Genomic DNA, 22,879 nt, shown 5'->3' with positions numbered 1-22,879 from the left:
CAGTTTACAATCACTAAAACTGGACTGAACAATTAAACTTCTTAATTTGTTCAAAATTTGCTTTGCTGTATTTCAAGTCTCCAGATTTCCACAGAAGAGATTAAGAACAATTGTAATATGAAAATGGAATGAGTGAATAAAACAGCAAGAGATCAAGAAAGCTTTATTACAATTTAATTCTGCATAATTTAAAAATCATTTTAAATCGTTAGTTGCAATACAAATTCCTTTTAAGTATAAAATCAAGTTGCCAGTGTATGTTTCAGTACCACACTTCAATCAGATCATCTTAGGGTCCTCTAATGCAAAGGAGTCCTCCTCACCCTCCCACTTTAGCTGGCTCAGAGAACTCCTTTGCTTAGAGAGAGATCCATTTGCTCGTTCAGATTTACCCAAGTAGCACCAAGAATTCTACAGGTCACAAATTTGGCACTCAAAAGCAGAGCATTGAGGCCTTTCTGGTTTAAATTCCATATAAATAGCTACCGTTGTGTACTGAACAGAGCATTTGAGTGCTAAAAGTATACATCTAAAAAGACTGCCTCAGAGCATCTTTTGGACAGAGCACTCCTGAACTGTTCAAATCAATTGGGGGTGGGGTAGGGGGGAAATAAGTGAACTCTCTCAAAGACAAAAAATGTAAATGATTAGTCTGCTAGAAGGATATAAAAACTGAATAGCACAGGAGAGACTGAATTGTCACGTCAGCTGCATTCCCAGCCACTCAAATATAAAACTTTTATAAGGCTGGTTTCAACTGCTCATCTCAATGCTGGAATGTTCTGATCTTATTTGGAAATAGACAAATCCAACCATATGATCAGGGAGCTAAGTCAAGTCTCCACTTATGTGACAATGGACAAAATTGAGGCAAAAAAAGGAACCAGAACTCTGCACTAGAGTTACAATAAAATAGGTTAAGAATTATAGAAATTTGCAACATCCCAAACTTAGAGTGACCATTTACAGATTTTGTTAACACATTATCAATTATTGTAATAATGGAAAAAAGTTCAAGATATCTGCACACTCCTGAAATTCATTCCTGCAGAGATCAGGCCCTGGAGTAAGGATACCTACTCCTCTTGGCAGAAAATACACACAGAAGTATCAGATGTTGAAATCAGTCTGTTAATGAGGTACTATGAAGACAGTCAAGAGCTCTCCAAGTTGTTCTAGTCCATGGCACTTTGTGAAGAACAAAAAAGAAAGTGGTATGTAGAAGGAAGCATCTCCAGGCTTCTACAAACATCATGGCATATGGTTATTTGGTCATTCCCAGTACACTACATTGTTTCATTAGCTAGTCATACTGATGGCTTGGGTCAACTGTGGCTTGTAATTTAGCCTTTTAGAGTGGTATTTGCTAAAGTAATATATGCCATCAGTTATAATGGAATTGTAGTTAATGTAAGTTATCAGTACATCAGGCAGAGAGAAAGGCACATCCTCTTCTTTGAGGGGAATTAGGGCACAGATAAGAACGTAGCCACCTCATACTTCAATACCACCTAAAGCAAGGCTAATTTAATATTTCTCTGAATCCTAAAAGCCCTACAGTTGCCAACCTGCTGGCATCTTGCCGCAATGAGAAAAGAGAGCTCATTCCATATAGTGCAGGCATAACACACATTTTTGTATGGGTGAGATACCTGTACCAAACTGAGATCTGAACCACTAACGTAGGCTGCTCCCAAATACAGTCAGTGGCACCCAAGCAAGGAATGGGATTATTAATTTCAGTACACAAAACCCAGTCCCAGCATTCTTACATTAATACAAAATCTCTTATACAGCACATCAATTTCAGATCTGCAAGTTGCAGGGGCTAGTCTTTAATGGAGGTTTCATACTGCTGCTTTTTTGCTCATTCTAGGTGTTGTGGGTATACACAGACTTCTGAAGATAAAAGCCAGTGACTATTCACAAAGGGGTAGGAACAGTTATTGAAGTGTTTAAATAGAGCTTCAGCTAAAGTACTTTTATAATAATGTGTGACCAGCTAGTGTGGAGAGGAGAATTATTTTCAAAATGCTCTAGCCCAGGTAACCGTATCCACTATAGCTGGCCAAACATTAAAAACAGTTTAACTGGAACCATAGTTAACATGGTTCGTGGCTTCATGTAATAGGACCTACAAAATTCTAAGACATAATCTGCCATGAACTCTCATGCAATGATGCAGGGGCTAATTATGGTAGGGAAAGAGAGAGAACTAATTCCTCAAGGGCAACAGCCTCCTTCCAACTCTCTGGAATTCTCCTAAAAGGTAGGGGGATGTACACGTGTGCATGTCATACTAGGAAATCCACTTTGAGAATGTCATCCCAATTACCTCAAGCAGTTTGAAGAGAGAACAGTACCTTCACTCTCAGAATTTAAAATACCTTTTTAGAGGAGAAAGAGAATCCCTAATGCAGTTAAGACAACTATGGCAGACTTGCATTTTGTTACCATCTCACTTCTCTGTTCCTAAATAACCACAGAATCATTTATTTGAGTTACTGTCATCCAGAATTCCACATATCAGGAGGTGCCAACTTCTGGTCTTTATATTAATTAAACCATTTCAGGAGTTCCTTATGTCTGAACCACTGGACTAAACATGATTGGTTTTCATTAACTTTTCATACTTTATAGTAAAGAATGTGATTACTTGTAAGTCTCTCATCAATACTGAAAGCATTTTCAAATTTAGACAAATGGTTTTCAAATTTCATGTTGTCAAATTAAGGCAATAATTAGAAAGCCAGACTCTTGTCTGGTAAACCAAGTTGATGAGTCAGTAAGGGCCAGAAGCAGCAGGAACAACATTTAAAGCAAAATTATCAATATCTGTCTCTTTCAGCAAGGCCAATAACTGAAGTTTGTCTAGTAAAGGCAAAGTTTCGCTTTGAAGAAGTCTCCTCCTCCTCCATTGAAAAGAATGGAAGCCAACTGAACTCTGGAGATGTTGGAGACTCTGGAACTTTAGAAGATGGATAGATATCTGATCACTCTCTCACTAGGCTGGAATGAACTGGTTTGTCACAGTTTCCCTGAAGCAGTTACCAAACTGCAAGAATATACTTTGCATGAACCATTTCTGTTTAGAGCTGTTAGTGCAAGATGCAAATCTTCGATTAAAAAAAAGAAAGGAGCCCACCAAGATCCCTGTCAGTCTTTATTCCACTTCAAATATCCATCATCTTCGGCAACTACAACAGGACACACTTTTTTGTGTTTTTCTTTGTCACTGGGTATAAAACTGCACGCACAGCTTCAGCAAACACCTCTCGAACCCCTTCCTGGTTCAGAGCTGAGCATTCCAAATATTTTACTGCTCCAATTTGTTTGGCCAGTGAAGTTCCCTGTTGTGGGGTAGTGGGAGCCAAGCTTTGCTCCTTCAGCTTTTTAACTGTTTCCACATCACTTCGTAAGTCCCTTTTGGTGCCAACTAAAAGTATTGGAACATTAGGACAGTGGTGAGAGACTTCAGGGTGCCATTTGTGCCGAACATTTGCATAAGAGGAGGGACTTCCAATGGAAAAACAGATGACAAATACATTGGTTTGAGGGTATGACAGTGTACGCAGACGGTCATATTCCTCCTGGCCTGCAGTGTCCCAGAGATTTAGACTAACTGTCCGGCCATCCACAGTCATCTGGGCACTATAGTTGTCAAACACAGTGGGTATGTACTCCTCTGGAAAGGCATTGGTGGTGTAGCTGATGAGAAGACAGGTCTTTCCCACTGCACCATCTCCAACAACTACGCACTTTATTGTCTGCATTCTTTACCCAGAAATGGAGAATCCTGCTGAAAACAAGAGACAAAAAGTCAGAAAGAGCTGACTCATTTATAGGAATTTTAAAACACCAAGTGCAGAAGGTTTCTCTAATACCATGCCCGCAACATTTCTAATAACTTATTTTTGGTAGCGGACACAGCATGCTAGATGCTAAACACACACACAAAGAAGCAGTCACCACTAGAAAAGCTTACACTCTAGAACAGTGGTTCTCAAACTTATTTGATCATGCCCCCCTTCTTTGTGTCTGTAGTAGTTTATGCCCGCCCCCACGCACACACAGGTACATATACCAATAAAAAAAAAAATCAACATGCAACTCTCACTAAATATTAAAAACAGTAAGGCATTGATTCAAACAGAGCCAACGATCCATTGTAATAAGGGCAAAAGCAAAATTGTGATGCTTAAAATTAAATGTGCACACTGCATTGTAGCAAACAGATTAATGTACAGATGGCAATGACTTGTATAATGCTGTTCAAGCTTAACAGAAATCCATCAAAATGAACAGCACCATCCAGAGTCAAATGCACAGTGCCATCTGAAGACCTGATATGTCTGGAGGAATCAGCTTTGCTAGTTATTTGTTGCTGTGGGTAAAATGTGCGCAGTAAGTTTCCCCCTCCCCCCCGCAAAGCTTCTCACACACACTCCAAAATATATTCCATACCTCTCCCCAGTTTGAGACCCTCTGCTCTAGAAAGAAAAAGAAGCAGGGGAGAGGAAAAGAGGTACAATATACAAATAGAATGGTCACGTGGCAATTGGACACATCCTGATTATTTATCTAAATAAAAATAAATTAGCTGAATACCTACAACCTAGCCTTAACCAGCCAGATAATTTCTTGTAGGTAATCTAGACATGAGTCTTTAGGAGGGACCTGACTGCAGAGAAAGGGATCTGGGGTCTTGTGCTCCACAGCAAGATGTTCTCTGTCACTTGTGGTATCCCACGGCTCAGCCCCCTCCATGCTATCCTTGTTCTCTACTGCCTAAGCAGTAGTAACACAGAGAAGGCTCTAGGAGTTAAACTGAATATGATTCAATGCAGATGAGGCAAATGCACTAGTAAGATGTATGAATACTGCCTATAAAACAAGTAATTAATTAACTCAGCACCAGTTGCATAGTACTGTAGAGTATTCAGACCACACCAATAAAAGGTTTAGGAAATAGAACCTAGGAGGAAAACTTGATACATCTGTTCTTTGAACTACAATCAGACTGCTACCATGTCACTCTGAATACACGAAGAACTGTTCTAAAGAGGCCAAGAACAGATTATTCTCACCAATCATTGACAGAAGAGGCAGGAACTAATGCGCTGCAGCAAAGAAAGCTCATGTTAAGTACTAGGAAAACCCTAATACCGTAAGAAGATCTCAGCAGTAAAATAAGCTTCCAAAAGCAGGTTGTAGAATCACTACTGGAGATATCAGACACTAAGGCCTTGTCTACACTCCAGAGTTGTGTCGATGCAAGTTACGCCAACAATCAAAAACCGCTCTAATTACATCACTTGTGCACGTTCACATAACGCTCCTATCAGCAGAGCGCATCCACAATTGGTGCTCTAGCATCAACAGAGTAATGCACTGTGGGTAGCTAACCCATTGTGCTACTCGCCACCTTCTGCAGCTAGGAGTTGTGGGAGGGCAGAGTGGATCACAGTGCACCATGGATACGGGCTCAACGTTCCATGAGGCAGCTTTTTCTGTCCCATTACTCCATGGGCTTCCGACTGCGTTCAGTGCCATTTTTCAACAGCCTGTTTACAATGCGCCTGCCATCTCTGTCTGAAAGGATGGATCCTGCACTGCTCTCTACTGTTGTGGTCACTGTTATGAATACGTCATGGCTGGTCATGCAGTATATCATGAGCAGCTCCCAATCGAAACAGGGATCCGAGGTGCCTGACCTGCTGTGTGCAATGGAGAGAAACAACACCAGATTACTTTTGGCATTCACTGAGCTGCTGCATATGGTGGACCATCGCTTTTGGGCTCGGGAAACAAGAACTGTGTGGTGGGATCACATCGTTATGCAGGTCTGGGATGACAAGCAGTGAATGCAGAACTTTCAGATGCGGAAAGACACCTTCCTGGAACTGTGCGCGGAGCTTGGCCCAGCACTGCAGTGCAACGACACCAAAATGAGAGCTGCCCCCTCAGTGGATGAAGCATGTGGTGATCACTCTGTGGAAGCTAGCAACTACAGACTGCTACCGGTCACTCATGAATCAGTTTGGTGTCCAGAGTTGGGACTGCGTTATCGCAAGTGTGCATGGCATTCTGCTACAAAGGACTGTGACTCTTGGAAATGTGTGCGAAATAGTGGATGGCTTTGCGGCAACAGTATTTCCTAACTGCAGCAGGGCGATAGATGGCACGCATATCCCAATTTTGGCCCCGGACTATCTTGCAAAGGAGTACATCAATAGAAAGCGGTACTTCTCTATGGTATTGCAGGCGCTTGTGGATCACTGTAGGCGTGTCACTGTCATCAATGTGGGGTGGTCCAGGAAGGTGCATGACCCATGCATCTTCAGGAACATTGGCCTGTACAGAAAGCTGCAAGCAGAGACTTTCTTTCCAGACAAGATTCCAATGGGGGATGTTGAAATGCCCATAGTGATCCTGGGAGACTCAGCGTGCCCTCTACTCCCATGGCTCATGAAGCCTTACATAGGAAACCTGGACAGCAGCAAGGATCACTTCAACAATAGGCTGAGCAGGTGCAGAATGACCATAGAATGTGCCTTTGGCAGATTAAAAGCACACTGGCACTGCCTTTATGGCAGATTAGACCTAAATGAGGAAAATATTCCCATGGTCATAGCAGCCTGCTGTGCGCTGAGTAATATTTGTGAGGCTAAGGGTGAAAAGTTTCCCCCGGGGTGGAGCGTGGATGCGGATCACCTGGTGGCTGATTTTGAGCAGCCAGATACCAGGGCTATTAGAGGGGCACAACAGAGGGCTATTTGAATCCTGGAACCTTTTAGGCACCATTTTGACAATGAGCACCAGCAATGTGTCTTTCTATACAGCACTCTGCCATGCTTTGTTAACTTGCCGCCTTGCATGAAAATGTTGATGATTCCTGATCGTGATTTGTAGTCAGCAAATGATCAAATTGCAACTCTGTATTAATTCCAGCAGCAACCACTGTGTGTAGGAGACAAATAAAGATTGATTATTTTTCAGAGAGTATGTTTTTATTAAATACCAATTAAAATCACACAGAAAACGCTCGGTGGAAAGGGAGATAACAGTGAAGGCCAGTGTCCTGATGTAGGCTCTCATAGCTGTGTATAACTCCAGCTATCATTTTGGAAACTGTCTGAAGGGGTGGAGTCAACAGGGTACTGAGACGGACTGGGAAGATGCAAGACATGTCTGAGAGGAGTTTGGGGAGGGCATGACAAGCAGCTCTATATCGGCTGGTTGGGGAGGGGGGGAGAGCATGCATGTGTTCTGCCTGCAGCAGGATTACAGACTTCAACATTTCCATTTGGTCCTCCATCACTTTTATCATCTGCTCCTGGCCCATTAAAATTCGCTCCTGGCTCTCCTGCCTATTTTACAATTTTCACTTTTATTCTCTCTCCACACCCTGTGTTCTTGTTTCTCAGCATTTGAGGATTGAAGCACCTCTCAAATCATGTCCTCCTTGGCTTCCTTACATGGCAGAAGCACTCTGCCGGCGTGTAGTGGGTTCCCCTGAAGGCCACATCTGCAAAAGCACAAGAAACAACAAATAGAACCATGATTGTTAGTGCACTCACAGCTTCAAATCATTATAGTAAAATGCACCTTTTAAAATATGAAATCAGTTTCTCACTGTCCCTTGGCAGGCACACAGCTCGGCCAACGCCCTAAACATGGTGAGTTTGGCCAGGGGAGGCAGGGCGCTCAAGATGGGGCAAAGGGTCTGGGAGGCTTTTTAAGAGGATCACTGCAAGCACCTAGGGACAAAACTGAAAATTTTGCCACCAATTTTCCACAGGCAAGGATCATTGAAGTCAATATCTCACTCCTGCAGGTAAGCAAGGATGCATCTCCTGCACGCGTGTGGCTCAGATCCCTATGCAGCTCGCCTCTGTGCTGCTTTGGTCCCTGCACAAGTGATTGCCGATTGGCGCAGGAAAGTTTCCTACAATGGGGGAAAAGAACAAAGCAGCTCTGCCAAGGAACCTTCAGCAGAGGATTGGTGAGTACCCCCAGAAAAGTTTCCTAGAGATCTCACTAGAGGATTCCCATGAAATCTCAGTGTGCATTAACACACTGTTCCACCTCACTGCATAGCTGCACAGGGGAATGTGAACCACATGCAAACACAGCTAATCTTGTACATTTCTATCCCTTCACCCACTTCTAGCATATAGCAAAGGACAGCTCTACCTCATATAACTGAGCAGCATCAACTCAAAAAGATCACTTACCAGAGCTCCCCTCTCCTGCATCATGCGCATCAGAGATGGATTGCTGGGACTGGGTCAAGAAGAGGTCCTGGCTCGCCACGGTACTGGATGACCCTGTTGCCTGTCCCACCTCGTCCTCCAACTCAACCTCCTTGTTCACGACTTCGTCCTCAGGGTTGAGTCCACTGTCTGCTGTCTCCAGCCGCTGCCCTCCTCCCCCGCCCAAGTATCCACAGGGATCTTGGTGGTGAAGGTGGGGTCACCACCAAGGATGGCGTCCAGCTCCTTATAGAAATGGCAGGTCTCCAATGCAGCACCAGAGCAACGGTTTGACTCCCTTGCCTTCTGGTACACCTGCCTCAGCTCCTTTATCTTCACATGGCTATGAACAGGGCATGCATCAGTGCCGTTATCTAACATGCCACGAGAAATCTGACCATGGGTATCAAAGTTCCTACGGCTGAAGCTGAGCTGGGACTTCACAGCCGCCTCTCCCCACAGAGCCAGCAGATCCAACAACTCAGGTGTGCTCCAAGCGGGAGAGTGTTTGCTGCATGGAGCCACCATGATCAGCTGGAAAGATGCAATGTGAGTTCTCCATGCCAAGCAAACAGGAAGTGGAATTACAAAAATTCCTGGACCTTTAAAGGAGGAGGTGCAGATGCCTGTGTACCTGGGTGCAGGGCAGTTGAGTTCGAACTGCTGACCAGAGCAGCCAGGACGGGCATTGTGGGACACCTCCTGGAAGCAATTTACAGCAACATAACCAAGTGCAGTGTCTACACTGACACTTTGTCTATATAACTTTGCCACAAAAAGCTCAACACCTCAACAAGAGGTGGTTTTATTTTGTCGGCAAAGCTGGAGAGTTTTGTCGGTGGAAGGAGAATTATACTGTGTACATCTCCATTTTTTTGTTGACAAAAGATTACTTTTGTCGACAAAACTCTGTAGTGTAGACAAGGCCTAAGACTTTACGCCCACATCCCTTAAGAAACATTATGATATGCTGACTTAAAGCAGGGGGCTTAGCTAGATGGCCAAGCAGAGAATTCCTCAAATCCAACCTATTTTATCTCTCGCCATCATATGATTCCCATCATTTTCAATCTGGACTTTATAGACCTGAAGCTCCTGCTGTTCATCTTCTAGGCACAAAAGTTGGCTGTACATTTTCATGCTGGAGTTTCTATTGCTAAGTCTGAACAGGAATGAACCTGCTGCATGTATCTGCCTCCCCACCCAAATACCTTTGAGGCACTACTTATAGTCCTTGACTCCCAAACTGCAGACAATCAGTTGCTTCTAGTCAAGACGAAAGTGAGCGACTACATTGCCTATTACAAAAAATGAAAAGATACCACAAAACATAGTTCTGAAACCATGTTAAAATGGTTAAAACGTCTACAAAAGTTGCAAAGTTCTTTTCCTCCAACTCCATCCTTGATTCCCCCCCCCAATTTCTAAAAGTCATCAATAATCTCTTACTAATCAAATTTCAGGGTTTCTCCTCTGCCCTTATCCTTACCCTTGACATTATCAATCACATCTGCATTGACATCTTATCTACACTGGGCTTCCACAATACTGTCTTCTGGTTTTCCTCCCATGATCCGTATACTTTAATATTCTGTATTAGCTGGATATAAGTTACTTAAATTTTGGTACATAATAGATCTAAACAGATGCTCAAATAACTTTTCAGTCAGGTTAGTGCCTGGCAAACTGGAGGATCCCAAAATTCTTTGCAAACTGTACACATATTCACAACTAACATACAGCCACCTCTGCAAAGCATGGTAGAAATTCTTCCCCAGAAATCACCTAGCAGATTTGGAGGGGAAACAAAGAGTAGGTTTTGGGAATTTTTGTTTATTTGTTTTAATGTCAAACGGAAGGAGGAAATTTAGGTAGATATAATATAAGTCATGCATCCGAAGAAGTGAGGTTTTTACCCACGAAAGCTTATGCCCAAATAAATCTGTTAGTCTTTAAGGTGCCACCAGACTCCTTGTTGTTTTTGTAGATACAGACTAACACGGCTACCCCGATACTTGTCATTTAAATTGGAATCTAGCCAAGATTCTGGGCTAAAACACCCCAATTCTTGCAACAACAACTATTAAAAAGGTGGATCTTGCTGCAACATGTGCATCTAACTGTTCAAACATGCCAGCCAGAATCAGTGTCAGGACTAGAGTTTAATATCATAAAAATATTTTAAAAGTTGCATTACTAAAGTGGCAAACATCAATGATCAGCTACCTAGAGTCATAATTGAAAGTAGAGTTATGTACATTATATTGGGGTGGTGGCACTTCTATTATTAAGATTGCACCAGAATTTCCATTTTAATAGGGGTGAAAAAGGCCTATACAAAGAATGTAACTGATCCTCTAACTCAAAACAAAGAGGTTTTTTTGTAGTTTGTGCACTGCTTTAATTGTCTATGGCAGTTTGTGATGATAAACTAAAAGGTAATTACGACTGTTTAAAGAGTGCCATGTGACTAGTTTTTTCTAGTATGACTTTTTTATAATCCCTTTTTAAAAACAGACTAGAGCAATCTTAACCATCACAAAACATAGTTATTGTGATTTATACTTAAGTATATAGTAATTTTCTGTAGGGACAAAGTATATTCATTTGAACTAGTTCATTAAACTTTGAATGTCCAATTGAGGTATTCTTCCTGTTCCAAACAAAAACAAAACCCAGGCAAAAGATGAGGAGATCCTGGTTTAAAAAACCTGCTGGTCCCGGTCAATTACAGTGATCTATTAGATTATCCCACAGTCTTTATATGGGAAGTAGAATCCTGGCTATATTTTCTCTCTGGATAAAGTTATTTGTACTTTATTAAAATAGGCTTTTATTAGCGGGACATAAGTTACCTTAAATTTTGGTACATAAAAATCTACACAGGTAACTCAAACATGTATGTGTAGCATAAATCCCACTGCGATGACTGCATTGTTATGTAATGCATAGCAGAATCAAACGCCAAGGAAGTTCAGTATGTTGTATTTAAAAAAAAAAAAAAAACTAAAGTGAACTTAAAATTTAGAGATTTGTATGAAAGGCTATTTTTTAACCAGTTTCAGAGGGGTAGCCGTGTTAGTCTGTATCAGCAAAAACAACAAGGAGTCCTTGTGGCACCTTAGAGACTAACAAATGTATTTGGGCATAAGCTTTCGTGGGCTATAACCCACTTCATCAGATGCATGGAGTGAAAAATATAGTAGGCAGGTATAAATATACAGCACATGAAAAGATGGGAGTTGCCTTACCAAGTGGGGGGTCAGTAACGAGGCCAATTCAATCAGGGTGGATGTGGCCCATTCCCAACAGTTGACAAGAAGGGGTGAATATCAACAGAGGGAAAATTACTTTTTGTAGTGCTAACGAGGCCAATTCAATCAGACCCTAAGATACAACCGCATTTGCTCCAATCCCTCAGACAGAGACAAACACCTACAGGATCTCTATCAAGCATTCCTAAAACTACAATACCCACCTGGGGAAGTTAAGAAACAAAATGACAGAGTCAGAAGGGTACCCAGAAATCACCTACTACAGGACAGGCCCAACAAAGAAAGTAATAGAAAGCCACTGGCCATCACCTACAGCGCACAACTAAAACCTCTCCAGCGCATCATCAAGAATCTACAACCTACTCGGAGGACGATCCCTCACTCTCACAGACCTTGGGAGACAGGCCAGACCTCACTTACAGACAGCTCCCCAACCTGAAGCAAATATTCACCAGCAACTACACACCACACAACAGAAACACTAACCCAGGAACCAATCCCTGCAACAAACCCTGTTGCCAACTCTGTCCGCATATCTGTTCAAGGGACACCATCATAGGACCTAACTACATCAGCCACACCATCAGAGGCTCGTTCACCTGCACATCTACCAATGTGATATATGCCATCATGTGCCAGCAATGCACCTCTGCCATGTACATTGGCCGAACCAGTCTCTACACAACAGAATAAATGGACACAAATCAAGAATTGTAACATTCAAAAACCAGTAGGAGAACACTTCAATCTCCCTCTACACTCAATAACAGACTTAAAGGTGACCATTCTTCAACAAAAAACCTCCAAAAACAGACTTCAATGAGAAACTGCAGAGCTGGAATTAATTTGCAAACTTGACATCATCAAATTAGGCCTGAATAAAGACTGGTCACTACAAAAAGTAATTTTCCCTATGTTGATACTCACACCTTCTTGTCAACTGTTGGGAATGGGCCATCCACGCTGACTGAATTGGTTCATTGCATACACAGCCCAAGGATGGACCCAAAATTTACTTTATTAAAATACAGTCCTCAAGATGGTAACCAATTTACCCCACACGTTTTTGTGGCATCTGTAACATGTTGCAGCCACTTATAACATACTGTATTCCTGGGGGGATTCTGTGAGATTGTGCGCCTGCAGAAAATGCCCCCCGCCCCCGCAGATTTCCTGCTTCTCCCTGCAGAAAATGGCAGGGAAGCAAAGGGAAGCCATGCGAGCGGGGTGGGGGGTGGGGATACGACCATGGGTGCAGGTTTTGGAGGGGGACTGCCCTCCAAACAGAGGCGAGGCATGGGGGGGCACACGGGGTTACATGCGCAGCTGAATGCAGCCTCCTGGGTCCTAGTGTCAGTTGTGCTCCCCTTCTGAGGGCTGGGAGCCTTCTTGTTTTCTGTGGAACAGTGAGTGCCCATGGTGGGATTGGGTAAGGGGGGTGGGGGAAATGAGGGAAGGGGGATGAGGGGGTGGAGGGAGGGGAATGTGGGAAGGAGAAGAAAAGGGGATAGGGGAATCACGTCGGGAAGCAGGAGCCCGGCATGCGGAAATAGCTGGGGCTCCCCCGTTAAGCAGGTCCATCGAACCCTCATGCTAACAAGCCCTACCCCCCCTACACATGGACCCCTCCGACAAGCCCCACACACACCCAGGCCCCCACCCGAGTGAGCCCCACTCCCCCAGCACCCGGACCTCCCCCCACTGAGCCGCCACACTCAGACCCCCCGCCCCCCGCCAAACCCCATCTCCCACACCCAGACTCCCCCACTGAGCCCAACCACCATCACCTGGATCCCCTGCAGAGTCCCATTGCCCCTGCACCCGGAACCCCCCAATGATCCCCTGTGCATCCAGATCTCCCACTGAGCTGCCTGCACCCAGATTACCCCACAGAGAAACCTCTCACCCCACATCTGAATCCCTCCACACTTGGATCCTGCTGGGCTGAGCCTACCCAGCCACACCTGGTGCACCTGGCACAGAGAGGCAGGGCCTCGGGGCATTTCTGGGGCAAGCCCAGCTCTTGCACTGTGTCAGTGTCAGGTGCAGCCTCACTGCTGAGTTCCTGTAGTGGGGGAGGAGGGGGCTTCAGAGTGATCTCCCACCTCAATGCAGCCAGTGGCCTGTGCGCCCCACTGCCATGCTGGAGCCACATTTATTTATTGACAAATAAAATGTGCAGAATTTTGTAGAATTTTAAAATATTGTGCGCATAATTTTTAATTTCTTGGTGCAGAACTCCCTCAGGAATAATACTGGCATGAAAACTAATCTTTGAGAACATTATAAAAAAATTTTTTACCTGCTTTCTGAAAGTAGGAAAAAAGCATACAGGCACAAAGCCAAAATCTCAGCAGTGGAGATACGCCCAGACAGTATCACCGATTACACTGGGACAGGCCTGGCAGGCAAAGAGTAGAATCCCCAGTGGTCATGTCTTCTGGCAGATTCCTCAGCGAGAAATTCCACAGAAGCACAGTGTAAAGATCTTATTTCATACATTCACTCAAAAATTCATTTATCAGTCATCCATCTTTCCTACTAAGAGAACAAAACTAGACTCCAAGTTTAATGTGTCTCGTGTGGCTCTTTGCAGCACATATTAAAACAATGTGTGATTTAATTATTAACCAATCAGGCTGCCTTTACTATGTTATTAACCAATTGTAGTTGATAAAATAATAATGCTTGGTCAGTCATTTTGCTGTGCAAATACATATTATATACATACACACACACAATATTTCTGTCATACTGTTTAAATATGAATATATAGTATTCTAGTAAGTGAAACAATGAATTCACACTACTATGGCTCTTTTGGGTAATGTTGATCGCTAGTTTGGCTCCTGAACCACTGAGGTCTGAGCATCACTTATTTAAATATACAATCATTTTCTTGTGGAGGTTTTGCAGCAAAACCCTCCAAACACTCAAAACCTTCACACATCAGGGACCCAGAATCCAACTTGTCAAGGGAAGTGACTTCTACCTGGGTGGGTAATTTCATTTCTCTTATTTATTATTTCTTAACCACAAGTGTGCATGGTGCTGTACATGATAGAAGTATGAAGACCCTTCATAGTCCAGAAAATCTTACAGTCAAAAAGAGAAGACAAGAGGGACAGAGGGACCCAGACGAGGGGATTCATCTTAGATATTTATTTGTTTTGGTGGCCCTGAAAATGAATCTTTCGGAGGGATTTAAATGAGAAAGGAAGAAAATGAGTAGAACAGGATGGAAAGGAAGGTATGTGCATAGGCGGCAGCATGGAAGATGTGGAGACAAGAATATGAGAAATCTATCAAGAGGAGACATGTAGGGCTTGTCTACACTTACACCATTGCAGCATCGCTGCGCCACTGTAGTGAAGACACTACCTATGCCGATGGGAGAGCTTCTCCCGTCAGTATAGGTATTCCACCTTCTTGAGAGGTGGTAGCTACGTCAACAGGAGAAGCCCTCCCATTGACATAGCACTGTCTACACCGGGAGTTCGGTCAGTATAACTGCATCGCACGGGGTGTGGATTTTCTGACATAAGTTTGCAATATAGCCTAGCGTTAAGACTAGCACCACTTGTATGGCAAAAGAGGTATGAGTTATGAAGTGAGATGCAAGATACAGGCTAGGACAGTTGTGCCTGGCTTTCAAGGCAAGGATGGGAAGTTTAAATTGAATATAGTGAGTGATGGGAGCTAATAGAGGGATTCAATGAGGGCAGTGTGCATGGATCTACAAGGTAGAATGGTAATTTTGGTGGCAATGTTTTGGATGTAATACAGATGGGCAGGTAGTGTACATCTGGAAGGACAGAGGAAGGAATTGGTTAAAATCAAGGTGGGAGATAATTAGGGCAAGAGTTTTAGCAGTCAGGATATAGAGAAAAGTGAATTTGCAAAACATGGAAGAAGTAGCAGGATATGACTACTTCTAGAGTAGCTAGTCCTGGGACCCACAAGGGGAGAGGCAATTATTGATTTTGTCCAAAGTGGTGTACAGGATCTGGTCCAAGAGATGACTATAGCTGAGGTGCTTGGTAATAATGACCGTAATGTAATTATATTTAACATCCTTGTAGGGGGGGGGAAATACCAAAGAAACAGACCATAGTAGCATTTAACTTCAAAAATGGGAACTACACAAAAATGCTAGTTAAACAGAAGTTAAAAAGAATAGTCAAAGGTGAAACAACTGAATGGAGGGTATTACTGGAGACACAGTCTCTCAGTATTACATTAGATTTCTGCATCTATATAGATAAGATTCCAGGAATGTCACTGTGGGTCACACTGAAGCCTATTATGTCTGTAGAGTCAGCACGAAGCAATGGAATCAGCTACAAGTATGTTCAGAATATCACCAGGTTGCATTATTACTGGGTTTCACCATCTGTGACCATCCAGTTTTCAAGTTCTCAGTCATTTTCACTTTACAAATTACACCTATGTGGTGTACAGCTACAGTAAGACATGTATTTATGACATACCAAGAGTCATAAGACCATTAATTGTTACCTCTGATATCACAACCAATCACTGCCCTTACTCTACAGCTGATTTGCATAAAACAATTTCACTGGATATATGAGGGCAATTGCATAGATGGCTTGATCACTTGGCCCAGCTGCCATCAACAGCTCTCCCAGCACAACCTCCCCCAGATACAAAACACCACCACAACCCACCAACAATTAGTATGCACAATAAACCCTCATGGCAAGACACACCCTTCATTCACCAACATCATCAAAAAATCAATAAAAATGTATTAGCACAATAGGCACCCTCATTCAGACTTACCATAAACCTAAGTGACAACACACAAATTTTTTGAGTTCTCAGTCATTTTTACTTTATGAATTATACCCTGTACTTGTGAAACAACCCAGCTTTTCAGCTACTAGTACATAAGTAAGAAAGCTGAGTTTTATTTCATTTTTTAAAAGGTATGGGCTTTTAAAGTACGGTCTGAATGTGTTGAAGTAGCCAGCGCTCCTAGACAAATTAGAGGATTGGGCCAAAAGAAACCTGATGAGGTTCAACAAGGACAAGTGCAGAGTCCTGCACTTAGGACGGAAGAATCCCATGCACTGTTACAGACTAGGGACCGAATGGCTAGGAAGCAGTTCTGCAGAAAAGGACCTAGGGGTTACAGTGGATGAGAAGCTAGATATGAGTCGACAGTGTGCCCTTGTTGCCAAGAAGGCTAACGGCATTTTGGGCTGTATAAGTAGGGGCATTGCCAGCAGATCGAGGGACGTGATCATTCCCCTCTATTCGACATTGACGAGGCCTCATCTGGAGTACTGTGTCCAGTTTTGGGCCCCACACTACAAGAAGGATGTGGAAAAATTGGAAAGAGTCCAGCGGAGGGCAACAAAAATGATTAGGGGGCTGGAGCACATGACTTATGAGGAGAGGCTGAGGGAACTGGGATTGTTTAGTCTGCAGAAGAGAAGAATGAGGGGGGATTTGATAGCTGCTTTCAACTACCTGAAAGGGGGTTCCAAAGAGGATGGATCTAGACTGTTCTCAGTGGTACCTGATGACAGAACAAGGAGTAATGGTCTCAAGTTGCAGTGGGGGAGATTTAGGTTGGATATTAGGAAAAACTTTTTCACTAGGAGGGTGGTGAAGCACTGGAATGGGTTACCTAGGGAGGTGGTGAAATCTCCTTCCTTAGAGGTTTTTAAGGTCAGGCTTGACAAAGCCCTGGCTGGGATGATTTAGTTGGGAATTGGTCCTGCTTTGAGCAGGGGGTTGGACTAGATGACCTCCTGAGGTCCCTTCCAACCCTGATATTCTATGATTCTATGAAAAGAATGCTGGTTTCATTGTATTGTGTGCCCAGATTGTACAGGAAAGTGCATTTAACTTGTGTCTAGCAAATAATTGCATGTTATGTCATTGTTTTAGAGCTTTAAAAAAAAAAAAAAAACCGCAAACACGGGACATTCCATCCCAAAATCTACCTCAAAGGAACATTAATATTGCAAAATAAAGCACTCCAAAGGCTAGAAATGCCAAATTTAATGTTGTCTGCACAATCTTAATACTGCCCTCTTATGCCCTTACGATGCAACTTTTGATTATATGAACATTTATTTTCCTCTGCATGACCCAGTGTGCAGATTGGACATTGAAAGAGAGAGGCCCCAGACAATTGCCGCCTTCATAACAGATTTTTGTTAGTGGCACAAGAAAGAGCTTGTGGAATTCATGCTTTACAGGCTCAGCTTAGCCTGGGACAGATAGTGTGTTGTTAAAGTGACCCGGACCTGCAGACTCCACCTCATTCAGTACAAGGGTTGCGCTGCAAGCAGTGCATTAAGCATATGGCCCACATGCTGAACAATGAGGATAATATAAATATTAAAAAGCTGCCTTATTCATGAAGCATATCTAATCTCTTCACTGAATACGGCAGCCTTTTGGGAAAAGTACTATGTGATCAAGTAATCTGAGTCCATCATAATGCATATGCACCAGGGGCAGAGTTGGAGTTGTTCAGGCACCTTAACTTTGGCTTTCTAGACCAGAGGTGGGCAAACTACGGCTTGGGACCCTCCTGCCCGGTCTCTGAGCTCCTGGCCCGGGAAGCTAGCCCCCAGCCCCTCCCCTGCTGTCCCCCTCCCCCGCAGCCTCAGCTCACTGCGCCGGCACAATGCTTTGGGCAGCTGGGCAGCGCAGCTGCAGAGCTGCGGCCTGATCCAGTGCTCTGTGCTGCGCGGTGGCGTGGCTGGCTCCAGCTGGGCGGCGCAGCTGCCTGTCCTGGTGCTCTGGGCAGCGTGGCTTGGATAGGGGGCAGGGGAGTTCAGGGTGGTGGTCAGGGGGCGGGGGTGTGGATAGGGGGCGGGGCGGTCAGAGGGCAGGGAACAGGGGGGCAGTCAGCAAGGAGGGGGGGTTGGATGGGGGGGCAGGGGGCAGTCAGGGGACAGGGAGAAGGGGTGGTTGGATGGGGCAGGGGTCCCGGGGGGGGGTCAGTCAGGAAGGAGAGGGGGGATTGGATGGGGCAGCCAGGGGTGGGGAGTCCGGGGGCGGTCAGGGGACAGGGAGCGGCGGAGGGATGGGGCAGGAGTCCTGGGGGGGGGGCATCAGGGGGCGAGAAGCGGGGGGGGGAGGGTCAGATAGGGGGCAGGGGCCTGGCCACGCCTGGCTGTTTGGGGAGGCACAGCATTCCCTAACCAGCCCTCCATACAATTTCAGAAACCCGATGTGGCCCTCAGGCCAAAAAGTTTGCCCGCCCCTGTTCTAGACCATTAGAGATTCCATTTGCAACTTAATAGTCTTTTAATATAGCAGAGGTGGGAAGGTGTTAATGGAATGGTTTACACTTTCTGTACATCTTCCAATGAAGGTGAGGGGGGAGAATCAGGCCAAAACCAAAGGGTTTACCAATATAAATTATATGCCATTCACTGTTACCAGTATATTCAATTCCCCAGTTACAGTTATTTAAGTGCAGAAATCACTGCTTTGAAAAATAGCAGACATGGCGATGGGAGACATGCTGTGAAGATCTGGAAACGTCAAAATAATCCACAAGAATGCCCCATAAACAGCAACGTCTAATTTCTTTTCTCCATTTATTTTTACATTTTCAATAACCTTAATTATTTTCTCCGTCTACACAGCTTGTCTTATTTGATTACTCATGAGTGACATAAGAATTTTTCACTGACAAGCTGGAGAGTCTATACCATTAATTTCTGCAGAAACTAACCTTTAATTAATAAAGGTTCTAACCACTACAATTCTGAAGATAACCTTCTAAATGTGAACAGATGCAGAGCTGTCTTTTTCTTTCTTCTGGAGTTTCAGCACCTCTGATACTGCTGAGAGCTTTCCGGATACATTGGGCATATTTTATTCACTCACAAAACCTTTCATTAAGATGGAGTGTTAAGTGATGCTGATGTACAACATGCCTTCCGTTCCCAGAACATGGGACTTCAAATCCCCAAAATTAAACATTAAAAAACCTGGAAACATTCAGATGAGGTCTCCCCACATACCCTTGAGAAATGTTATCATTACAAAAAAATCAAATCAAGCTTATGAAGGCCAGGAAATACAGAGTTAATTTGATATTTCATGAACAACACCCCCCCATAAGGATACCTGCACATTCATTTGGAAGTATAAATTATTAGCCTAAACTGCAGAAACACAGCCATAGTAAATCCCCCTAATATATGACTCTCTTTTGGATGGCCCTTTTGGTATGTTACTCAAGCTGCCCAATGGCATGCCTGCCATGAAGACACTCTGGTTTCATTTTTAACAAGTCCCAGATATTTCCATCTTTTCTGGATTACCTTAGAGATAAGGGGTTGTGAATTCTAACAAATCTTGGTATTTTATTCCACTTAACACAGAGTATTTTCCTAAGGTATTTGCTCTCTAAGGCACTTAGATAACTGACTGTACCTTAGGTGGATTTCCAGTTTTGACCTCCATGTGTTAGTTGGAAATAATATTTGAGTTGAAGATTCATAGTTTGATTTTAAAAGTGTAGATTTTCCATAACCAAATCTTGTTAAGATGATAAATGCAGCTGTTGCTTGCCAATTTGTGACATTATTTCCATCTGGACATCCCCACTGGCTTGCATGCTACTACCAAGATATGTGAATTTACTCACTTCTTGTACTCCTTTGCTTTCTAAAGAAATGCTTGAGTTGTGAGTTGCTGGATTCTCATTAGATTTTTTTTTTTCATAACTATTAATCCTGTCTTGTTAGCGATGCTTCACTTAACCCTCACTAAACCATGGAGACCACTTTCATGTATGCAGCCAGACTGCTGACAACCCCAAGGTAAGACACACTTGTTCACCTCTACGGACAACAGACAAAATTCAGCACTGAAACGAGGTATACTTGATCTCTGAATCAAAGGGGTAGCCGTGTTAGTCTGGATCTGTAAAAGCAGCAAAGAGTCCTGTGGCACCTTATAGACTAACAGACGTATAGGAGCATGAGCTTTTGTGGGTGAATACCCACTTCTTCGGATGCATGCATCCGAAGAAGTGGGTATTCACCCACGAAAGCTCATGCTCCTATACGTCTGTTAGTCTATAAGGTGCCACAGGACTCTTTGATCTCTGAAGGTATACATGCACCTCTCTCCATATCACAGCAAAAGCTCTGCCAAGATGCTCCAACTAATTCTTCCACCATTCAATACAGCTATACCTAACAGTGAATGTAGCGGTAGAGCATGCAGATGAATGCTGGAATTCAAATCTGTGAAACAACACAAACAATGGCATGTTCTCAATCCTTCCTCAAATCTACCTATTGTAGATTCATAGATTTTAGGATCAGAGAGTAAACTTCCCACACAATCTTCCCCGTGGTACAGTGATAAGGTGATTATAGTTAGTTATGCAATGTAAGTTGGCTCCAGGACAGCAAAGGGTGGTAACAGGCTCCAGCAGTAATTGAAGCATAGTCAATACTGTCCATTAATTAAAGCATAAACGCTGGTCAGTGGGCCCACATGCTCTCCGACAGCACCTCCCCAGAGCAGAGGATGACGGTGAAAGTGGGATACCCTCCCCCTCTCCTCCAAGAGAAGACAAAAATTGGCTCATCAGTGCTCCCTACCAATCCACCTCAGAGTTAAAAAAAGGTTTGTCAGGCCCCTTTGAGCCAGAACAGGATACTAAAACCTGTGTGTGTGTTGAGGGGAGAGGAAGAGCTCAAAAGAGTGCCACTGATCTAGGTGCTTATACATCATCCACCACTGTAGTATCTGAGCACTTCAAAAACAATTAACTTATCCTCACAGAAGTGTTGTAAGGAAAAGGTGGGGAAGTTTTATCATCATTTTAAAATGGGGAAACTGGCATTCCACTTTAAATCAATCACACTGTGCATATTAATTTTAAAGAACCTACAGAATTCAGTCCTTAATAGAGATCATGCTGCAACCCTAACTATTGTGCAGTTATTGCTGCCCATAATATAGGCTGTTCTTGTCCCCAGATGAGGCCTCACACTTCCTCTTGGCTAATACATTTAGGATATCCAATAATTTATTCATGGATTGGTTTGTGATGTTATTGCTGGCTCCTCTCCTTGAGGCATTAAGTTTGGGATATGACTTAACAGAATTAGGGGTGTCTGTTCTGCTATTACTACAGTAAGTAGCTTAGAGGGAGAATGACAAAGCCCTGAGGAGAAAATGACAGCTTGCCAGCGCCACCAACTGTAAATATTTCCCCTGGATCAGGACTTGAAAATTTCACTTGCTAGTGACAACCTGAAACTTTCTATTTTAACTATAGGAGGCCCAAGCCATTGTTTTCTACAAAACATACAATTTTATGTAAGAAATTGTGGTTATAAAGATCACATGTCTTATATTCAGGTTACGTTGCCTTCCTGAGTCTTCTGACAGACAGCACCAAGGCCACAACTGCAGCCCATCACTTTACCAAGCAGTGGCATGACATACTCTGCATAATTCTGATCCGTTTCAGAAGCCCTGCCTGTGAAGAAACATCTAATAGGAAGATAACAAACGAGATGAGGGGGAGAGCCTTAGCGGAGAGGCACTGAGCACAAAGCACGAAAGACAAAAGCGGACCAATAGAGGTGGGCAATACCTTGAAAGTGAGGAAGAGAAACACTACATTGACAAGGAAATTAACTCAAGCATTGGAGATAGGGATGTATGAAAAACACTAAACAAAACAAAACGGTGGTGCACACAACGCCTCCTGCTTCACGCGGGAAGGCAAGAATCGCTGAGGGTGCTCTAGGCAGCGGGGGCAGTGACGCGGTCCCTTGGGAAAGCCGCTTCACCTGGGTCCCGCACGGAGAAGGCGGCAGCAGAGCAGCCCCAGGCCCGACGGGAATCGCAACGAGCCTGCCCGGGCACGCGCTGAGGCGACACCGGGGCAGGCTGCGCCTAGGGCGAGGGCACTAGCCTGGCTCAGGACAGCCGCCCTCGAGCCCCTGCTCGCCCACAGCCGCCGTGTCGCTGGGCCGCGGGCTCAGCCCGGTCGGGAGGCCCGGCCCTGCTCAGGGCGCGGGGACAGGCTCAGGCGAGCGTGAGGTGCCCAAGATGGAGGCAGCGCACCGGGGCCCCGCGCGGCCTCCCAGCGCACTACACGGGCGAGTCGCCGAGACACCGGCCCGCGGCCGCTGCAGCCCGGAGCCGGCTCCGGGACAGAAGACCAGGCTGCGCTCCCTGCTCCGCGCGGCCAGAGCGCCCCCGGGGAGCTGGCCCCGCGCTCACCTCGGGTCGGCCGGCGGAGACCGCACTCGCCGCAGGCTCCTCTCGCGCTCGGGCCCTCGGCGGCAACGACCGGTACGAGTCGAGTAACCTCCTGGG

The 22,879-nt window shown here is 44.4% G+C and overlaps 1 protein-coding gene across 2 annotated transcripts; it reads right to left on the bottom strand.

Moving 5' to 3' along the window:
• Positions 1-158: 158 nt before the first annotated feature.
• Positions 159-22,879, bottom strand: LOC112106139 (rho-related GTP-binding protein RhoG-like). 2 transcript variants are annotated; one of them, XM_026659193.2, is made up of 2 exons: positions 22,784-22,879; positions 159-3,799 (listed from the first exon to the last, which is right to left on the bottom strand). In XM_026659193.2, exon 2 carries the CDS (start codon positions 3,771-3,773, stop codon positions 3,198-3,200), a length of 576 nt encoding a protein of 191 aa, XP_026514978.1. In that variant the 5' UTR covers positions 3,774-3,799; positions 22,784-22,879; the 3' UTR covers positions 159-3,197. The 2 variants fall into 2 exon arrangements, with proteins under 2 accessions (XP_026514978.1, XP_026514979.1); XM_026659194.2 differs by having other exon boundaries at positions 159-3,796.

Source organism: Terrapene carolina, unplaced genomic scaffold, assembly GCF_002925995.2.
Source record: "Terrapene carolina triunguis isolate 2854851 unplaced genomic scaffold, T_m_triunguis-2.0 Scaffold605, whole genome shotgun sequence".
Lineage (NCBI taxonomy): Eukaryota > Metazoa > Chordata > Testudines > Emydidae > Terrapene > Terrapene triunguis.
Note: the sequence above shows the minus strand (reverse complement) of the source record. Positions and strands in the feature narration are given on the sequence as shown.

Coding starts and splice junctions, on each gene's coding strand:
- LOC112106139 (XM_026659193.2), bottom strand. CDS start 3,773: ATGCAGACAATAAAGTGCGTAGTTGTTGGAGATGGTGCAGTGGGAAAG.